Source organism: Myotis davidii, unplaced genomic scaffold (assembly GCF_000327345.1).
Source record: "Myotis davidii unplaced genomic scaffold, ASM32734v1 scaffold168, whole genome shotgun sequence".
Lineage (NCBI taxonomy): Eukaryota > Metazoa > Chordata > Mammalia > Chiroptera > Vespertilionidae > Myotis > Myotis davidii.
Genome location: NW_006383016.1, coordinates 5,910,228 through 5,918,886, shown reverse-complemented (window position 1 = coordinate 5,918,886; position 8,659 = coordinate 5,910,228). Strand labels below are relative to the sequence as shown.

At 41.8% G+C, this 8,659-nt stretch overlaps 1 protein-coding gene across 1 annotated transcript in view; it reads left to right on the top strand.

Annotated features, from left to right (window-relative positions):
- Window positions 1–8,659, top strand: part of DNAH11 (dynein, axonemal, heavy chain 11) — a 198,265-nt gene that overhangs the window by 39,616 nt on the left and 149,990 nt on the right. The window contains exons 23-27 of the mRNA XM_015558132.1: window positions 1,085–1,243; window positions 3,866–3,988; window positions 4,669–4,791; window positions 6,779–7,003; window positions 8,015–8,106. Coding sequence (XP_015413618.1) covers window positions 1,085–1,243; window positions 3,866–3,988; window positions 4,669–4,791; window positions 6,779–7,003; window positions 8,015–8,106 — 722 coding nt within the window. The remainder of the gene's footprint in view (window positions 1–1,084; window positions 1,244–3,865; window positions 3,989–4,668; window positions 4,792–6,778; window positions 7,004–8,014; window positions 8,107–8,659) is intronic.

Genomic DNA, 8,659 nt, shown 5'->3' with positions numbered 1-8,659 from the left:
GCGATCTAGGGGGGCGGTGATGGCCACAGATTCATTTGTTTTAACTTTTTTTGTATTACCTTTCTATTCTGAGTTCAATAAATAGTTTCATAATTTCAAACTTCAATGTTTCTAATTTACCCCTTTCTTTACTATATTTTACGAAAAAGGTAGAAACATTAATACATATATCTTTCTGTTTAGTTGCTATTAAAATTTTTAAAAAAATTAATTTCCAGGGGGCGCTGAGTAATATTTTTTCTGGAAAGGGGCCGGTAGGCCAAATAAGTTTGGGAACCACTGCTCTATCCACTGAGCCAAACCAGCCAGGGCCTGAGATGGTTTTTTGACAGGTTTTCTCATTCACAATTGTGAATGTTGTTCCATGGGTCAAGAAGACAGCCAAGTCAAGGGCCCTATTCGACACATCTTCAAGTCATGAAATAGGTGAGGTCCAAGGAACCAAGCCTCAAAGGGACTAACATTTCCAGGCTACCGTTCAAACAAGCCAGGCCTTTGAAGGAAGGTCTTGGCAATCTAGATAAGTCTCAGTGTTCCGATGATTTGTGTTTCTAGAGGAAATACTCTTCGTTGCACATATCCTGTAAACACCAATTCCCTACATTCAATGTCCCACGGGCCATTTACTTAGAACCTGTGAGTAAGAAACCAGTGTGTCCAGGGGCTGGTACATAGTGGACTTACAGTCCACTATATGAATGAGTGGATCCTTTTATGTTTCTCTGGAATTAGTCATTAGCCTAGGGCAGTGGTCGGCAAACACGGCTCGAGAGCCACATGCGGCTCTTTGGCCCCTTGAGTGTGGCTCGTCCACAAAATATCACATGCGGGCGTGCATGTACAGTGCGATTGAAACTTCGTGGCCCATGCGCAGAAGTTGGTATTTTGGGGAAGAGCCACACTCAAGGGGCCAAAGAGCCACATGTGGCTTGGAGCCGCAGTTTGCCGACCACTGGCCTAGGGGCTTAATGCTTTTACTCTCTTTCTTAATCCCAGGAAATATACATTTATTCTTTCAATGAAGGCAGACTATAAAACGTATTATTACATCTGGGGACTTTTTGTTGTTGTTGCTTTTCTTTAGGAAATCTGGTCACTAGACAAGGAAGTCCGAGTCTGGGATGCATACACCGGCCTGGAGGGCATGGTGAAGGACATGGCAACCTCCCTGAGAGCCGTCACGGAGTTACAGAGCCCCGCCCTCCGAGACAGGCACTGGCACCAGCTCATGAAGGCCATTGGGGTCAGTTTCCCGAGTCTCGTTAATGGAATATTTTTGTGATTGTGAAGTGTTACTCCTTGGTTTACATTATTCCTCTGGGATGAAGTGGGATTTGTGAACAGGCTCTGGTCACATGGGAGAGGTTAAGCTCCTTGAGATGGGATGGACAGACTGAACATGCACAGATTCTAGTTTTAGCCCTCTGCTGTGGACTAAATGCACCCCTGGAGAATTCATATGCCAAACTCTAAATCCCAGGGTGATGACATTTGAGGTGAGGCCTTTGGGAGGTAATTAGGTCCTGAAGGTTGAGCCCTAGTGAATGGGATTATGGGATTAGTGCCCTTATAAGGGCATAAAAGGCCAGAGCTTTCTATTCTCTGTCGTGTGAGGATACAATACGAAGGCAGATATCTGTAAGCAAGCAGAGGACCTTCGCCAAGCACCTGACCATGCTGACGCCTGACCTGGGACTTCCTGCCTCTAGAACAGTGAGAAATGAATGTTTGTCATTTGAGCCATCTAACCTGTGGTATTCTATTATAGCAGCCCAGACTGACTAAGACACCCCACTTTTATCTCTTACTGGCTGTGTGACTGCAAACAAGACAAATAACCTCTCTATTTTGAATTTTGCTTTTTATTACTAAAATGAGAGGAATGCTGTCTGTTCTCACACAAGAGGAGCTTGTCAGCATCCAGTAAGAGAATGTGAAGGCATTTGATAGAGCACAGCACAGCTGCAAAGACTCTGACTGGTTTTGGAGAGGATTGGAGGGCATAGAAATGAATTTGGTTGAGCCCCTTCACCCATGAACCAGGGAATGCTGACGTTGTGATTGTTTCCACCCAGTTCATTTAGTAACCGTGTCTTTTTTGTTAGTGTGTTGATTTTATTGCAAAATATAAAATGGTTTCTCTTGTATCCATGCCACTTGGCTATATTTTCTTAACTTCCTGCATCTTTTAAGAGCAAACACACCAATCTTACTTAGTTTTTAGGGAAGGGGATCTTAATGAATGTATAATATATGAAAGGCAGTCTAGTATGTTTTTTATCTCTTTGGACAGATCTAGACCTTCAGGGACTCATTGTGGTGAAAGGCTGTGGGGATCTGAAGGCAGAGTTTACAGAGTTTACCCACTCATGGAAACTAGGCTTTGTCATTGCAACCCTAACTCTTAGTAACTCTGGGATCATGGGCGACTGACCTGCTCTCCAGACCTTAATTGCCTCTTCTATGAAATGAAAATACTGCAAATGCTTCCCCATGGAGAATTGGTGAACACATTGGAGATGAGACCCAGTATATAGCAAGTGCTCAATAAATGATCTCTAAAGCTATAATTATTAGAGTTTTTTAGACATTGGACATTCAGACCTTGTAATTTGATTGACTGATTCAGAAAAATCCTTGTTGAGTCTCCCAATATGTAGTCAACTGGGTGCCCCTCTCCCCCCTCACATTTCCTCCAATGACATTTCTTCTCACCACAGTCGCTTGCCTGTATTACGCCTTTCTGCATGCTAGACAGATGCACTGTCTCAGGCAGACAATTTAGAAAAAGGTGCCTCCCGCTAGGGCAACAGGGCAGTGGCCGAATTCCCTCCACTTGTCGCCTGGGCGGGGGTTCCTGTTTAATGCACAAACTGCGCGACCCATTCCACACCCCTGTTCTTTCCTTCTCCCAAGACCTGGGTCCCTGGGCCCTCCAGCTGTGGATTGAGGCCAGAAGTGATGCATTGAGAGGGTGACTAGCTCATCTGTTTTGCCCAGGATTTTCCAGGTTTTGGCACTGAAAGTCCCACGTTCCAGGAACCCCCTCGGTCCTGGGCAAACAGGGATGCTTAGTCATTCTGTGCAGAGAGGTGGATGGTGACAGGGGGTATGACAGGGTGGGGAGGGCTAGAGAGGGTTGTAGCTTCTCAGAAGCAGGGCTGGACATTCTCAGCAGGAGCAGGAACAGGAAAGGAAATAATTTTCCTGTAACCATGTGGCTGGATCAGCTCTGCATTTGCGAGGGACACGGATGACTTAGGACATTTAGGAAGCGCTGAGAGCTTAGCAAATACTGGGGTGAGTGGGAGGAGTCAACAAGATGATAAAGAAATGCGTTCATTGCATTTTCACATGGTAAATATGACTGACGCTGTGCGTGAATATATTTTATTCTCCCAGGGAACTGTGATTAAATTAGTGATAAAATGAGGTTAAATTACGGAAGCAACTGGGAATTATGCTCGGTGAATAGAGTGCTTTAGGAGGAAAAGACAAATGAGCTATTACCTGATTCCTGGGATTTCAACCAACTTATAATAAATGAATATAGTGATTCTCTTTAAAAAATGGCTTTTGTGGGAAAAGGAGATAAGAAGCCAGCTGACAGGGGAAGGCTATGGAACAAAGGAAGTGGTGTAGTGTGAATGTGGCCTGAACCTCGGCCCCGCTTCTGGAGGGTGATGCCTTAGTAACTGGGAGTTGAAAAGCAATGCCTTTGATGGTCCGCAACTTTCAGAACCAGAGGTGTGCTCAGCAGCTGACTTGAGTATATTTAGCTCTGATTCATCCCTCTGGTCACGAGGTAAAAGGAACCATTCATATATGTGGAATTTAAATGCTGCCCTTTTCTCTTCTTCTTAAGGTCACATTTTCAATAAGCGAAGCCACAACTCTGGCAGACTTGTTAGCCCTGCGGTTGCACCAAGTGGAAGATGCTGTCCGGAGCATCGTGGACAAAGCAGTGAAAGAACTGGGGACGGAGAAGGTGGGGTCCTCGGGGCTGTTTCTTTTCACACTGGGCTCACTCTGCGCGTTGGCACGTAAGACAACTTGGGGAGAAGTCCGTGCTGTGGTTGTATGGAGACAGGAGTCGCAGCTTGCCCCTCGCTGCTAGTTAGTATGTGACTTGGGCAGGAAATAGAATTATTCCAAGCCAGAGGAAATGTGTAAGACCAGAGGGTTGGCCCAGTTGATAATACCACAAAAACACGTATGATTTACTTCCGGAAAGAGGTCTTCTTCTTCTTACTTGACAGATAAGGAAACTGAGGTAGAGAGAGGTAGTTAACTTACCCAGGTTCACACACTCTGAGCAACACCTGTCTCAGGCTGGCTGGTTTGTAGGTCAGATCCATCAAACCTCCAGAGGGCTTTTCAAGGCCCTTTCTGCTCTAGGATTCCATTTCAGGGAAGAATGTAAAAGTCAGATTCAAGACAAATTTGATATTGGTGTGGTGCTTATTCTTTTTTGTGATGGGATTTCTTTTCTAAACCTCATCAGCATGTATTATTTGAAAGAATAAAAATTGAGGCCAGTAATATTTGATATCAATCCCTCTTTTTTATAAAAAATATGTTAAGCATGTAAAATATTCATGATGATAGCCTAGATCTAGCTTCTAAGTTAAACTTCTGTACACGTAACTCATTACCACTTATGTCTAGGTTATAACAGAAATCAGTCTGACCTGGGCGACCATGGAATTCTCTTACGAAGTTCATTACCGGACAGGCATTCCATTACTAAAGTCTGATGAACAACTTTTTGAAACTCTAGAGCACAACCAAGTAAGATGGATATTTTTATTACAGATTCTTTCTCTTTTAAATTACAATTTTAGTCTCCTTCCAAATTTCAGTGTTATTTATTTTCTGGGCATCTACTTGCATCAGGCTCCAGGCATGGTACCATGTGGGATCGAAAGGTACAAACACTTGTTCTCAAGGAACTTGCACTTGAGTGGGAGATGGACAGAAGGGCTCCAGTGGGTCTAAGAAGAGACAGAGAGGCTCTGTGATGGGGAGGGGGAAGGACATGTAAGTAAAGGTGGAAGGTCAGACCCAGAGCTCAGCCAGAGGTCCGGGGTAGAACAGTCGGTTTGGGGTCATTGTTGGTATCTTTTTTTTTAAAATATATTTTATTGATTTTTTTACAGAGAGGAATGGAGAGAGATAGAGAGTTAGAAACATCCACCAGCTGCCTCCTACACACCCCCTACTGGGGATGTGCCCACAACCAAGATACATGCCCTTGACCGGAATCAAACCTGGGACTCTTCAGTCCGCAGGCCAACGCTCTATCCACTGAGCCAAATCAGTTAGGGCCATTGTTGGTATCTTGATAATTGATTAGGCAAATGATGAGAGATACAGAACATAAGCAGCCAAGAGTAGAGCTTCAGAAAAGACTGCATTTGGTGAACAAGAGGAGACGAAGGAGGCAGAGAGAGAGAGAGTGGTCAGAGAAATAGTAGGAAAAGGAGACTGCAGTATCATAGAAATCATAGGATAAGTTTTCACCCCAAAGAAGAGTCAGATGTCATGGAAACAATCTTAAGTGTCCACTGAAGGATGAATGTATGAAGAAAATTGTGTGTGCGCGCGCATGTGTGTATAATGGGATATTATTCAGCCATAAAAAGGAAATCTTGCCTTTGTGACAATATGGGTGGACCTCAAGGGTACTATGCTAAGTGAAATAAGTCAAACAGAGAAAACCAAGTACTAAATGATCTCATACGTGGAATCTAACAAAGCTGAACTCATAGAAACGGAGTAGAATGGTGGTTGCCAGGGGCTAAGGGAGGGGGAAATGGGAAGACATTGGTCAAAGGATACTGACTTTCAAGTATGAGATGAATAATTCTGAGTATCCTAGTGTACTGCATGGTGACTGTAGTTAAAACGCTGTATTATATACTTGAAAATTACATGGGGGATGGTGGTGTTTGCTAAATTTATTGCGGTAACCATGCAATGTTTTCTGCCCACATCGAGATATCTGGTCATCATGTAGAAGATATATTAAATGAAGTTGCTTACAGTTATCATTTTTCTTTTGAAAAAAATGTTAATATGAATATTGAAGGTCATTCACTCATTTAGCAAATACTTATTGAATGCCTATTCCACATATTGCAGGCTAGATCCTAGGAACCCAGCAATAAAATGAATAGGTATGTCAGAGGGAGAGGTCTGTTGGGGGGCTGGGTGAAACAGGTGAAGGGATTAAGAAGTACAAATTGGTGCCTGGGCCATTGTGGCTCAGTTGGTTGGAGTATTACTCTGCACACCAAAAGGTGGTGGTTTCTATGCCTAGTCAGGCACATAATCAGGTTGCAGGTTCAATCCCCAGTCAGGGTATGTCCAGGAGGCAACTGATCGATGTTTTTCTCTCACATCGATGTTTCTCTCTCTCTCCTTTCACTCTCTAAAATCAATAAAGAATATAGTCTCAGGTGAAGATTCAACAAAGAAGGAGTACAAATTAGTAGTTACAGAAGAGTCACGGAGATATAAATTACAGCATTGGGAATACAGTCACTGTCATGGTAACTGTGTGTGGGGTTAGGTGGGTACTTAAGACATAGGGGGACCACTCTGTAAAGTACACGATTTTCTTATCACTGCGCTATGCCTCTGAAACTAATACAGAATAATACTGAATGTCAACTGTAATGGAAAAGTAAATATAAGAGAACAGGTATGGCTTTTCTCTCATGGTACTTATTATGGTCTACCAATTTAGCTGTTATTTAAAATTCTTTGCCTTTAGGTTCAGTTGCAGACTCTGCTTCAAAGCAAGTATGTGGAGTACTTCATCGAGCAAGTCTTAAGCTGGCAAAATAAATTGAACACAGCGGACTCTGTCATCTTCATGTGGATGGCGGTCCAGCGGACTTGGTCTCACCTGGAAAGCATCTTCGCGTGCTCAGAAGATATTCGAATCCAGCTTGTGGAAGATGCTAGAAGATTTGATGGAGTAGACACCGAGTTTAAGGTTCGTAGAAGACAGTTTTCTATCCTAGCAGCGTTTCCCAAACCATATGAAAATCTTGCAAAGAAACATGATTTGGGGTATTGTAGTTATAAAAATATATGTTTGCATTTCAGGAAAGAGGGGGTCAGGAAATTTTTTTTTTCTGGGAAGGGTCAGACAGTACATACTATAGGCTTTGCTGTTTGCTGTGGTTTCTGCCACACCCACTCCGTGCTGCCATTGGAGCTTTGAACAAAAGCATAAGCACCGACATGTGAATATAATTATGTGCTAAAAATATGCTTCCTTTGATTTTTTTCAACCAGTTAAAAATGTAAAAAACATTCTTAACTTTGGGCCATACAAAAGCAGGCAGCAGGCCAGATGTTGTCGGTAGGCCGTGGCTTGCCTACCCCTGCAGGAAGGCATGGTGAATAGATTCATCTCCATTAAGTAAAGGACTGCAGAGGGGAAGCCGGTAACAAAGTAATTTTACCAGCTATTTTTTTGTTTCATAAGAGCCACAGAGAACACATACAGGTGCACACATGGTAATGATGAATAATTTGAGAAACTTTCAGCAGAGAATAACGGCCATTAAATATATTATTTTTCCTAAGGTAGAACACCCAGAGAATTTATATTTTTGTTTAACTTTTAAAGAGGAAAGAATAGAGTGTTTCATATTCATCTCATTTTCATACCTGAATGTATTTGTAAAGATTATGGGTTCTCTTTCTTTTCTTTATTTTTTTTGTTTGGTATAGAAAAGAGAAACTCTGTGTGGGCCTAGAATGGTGGTAATGTCCGTTGAATTTATTTAGACAAAAACTGTGATTATACTTTGGTTTTGATATTTACCTAAAAGTTTAAAAGCAAAAATGAGTAATCATGGTGTTAGAAGTTTCTGTAACCTTGCTTTCTCATTGTTTGTTTAATTTTAATTTTTGAATGCTCTTCATTCCAAAATGGATGAAAAATTTAGAAAAGTAATTTCTAATACCAGTGGCTCCATATTGTGCTTTCACACAGGAGTTAATGTTCAAGACAGCTAAAATAAAAAACGTTTTAGAAGCAACATGCAGACCTAATCTCTTTGAAAAACTCAAAGATTTACAGTACAGGTAAGAATAAAATTATAGTGTGATCAATTTGTTATACTTTTATGAGATTTCTTTCAAGTACCTGGCAATATTTAACATTGTGTTATTTTAGGTATGATCTCTACTAAATTATTTTATAATTTTGCTTATAGTTGTCTAGTTGCCTTGTTCATATTAGGTGATTCATATGTTTTTTTTTAATTAAATCTTTATTGTTCAGATTATTACATTTGTTCCTCTCTTTTCCCTCCATAATTCCCCTCCTCCCAGTTCCCGCCCCACCCCTGCCCTCACTCCCCACCCACTGTCCTCATCCATAGGTGCACGATTTTTGTCCAGTATCTTCCCGCATCTCCCACACTCCTTTCCCCCCCAAGAATAGTTAGTTCAATCCCTTTCTATGTCCCTGATTCTATTATGATCACCAGATTATTTATTCACTTGATTCTTAGATTCAATTGTTGATAGATGCATGTTTGTTGTTCATAATTTGTATCTTTACCTTTTTCTTCTTCTTCCTCTTCTTAAAGGATACCTTTCAGCATTTCATATAATACTGGTTTGGTGGTGATGC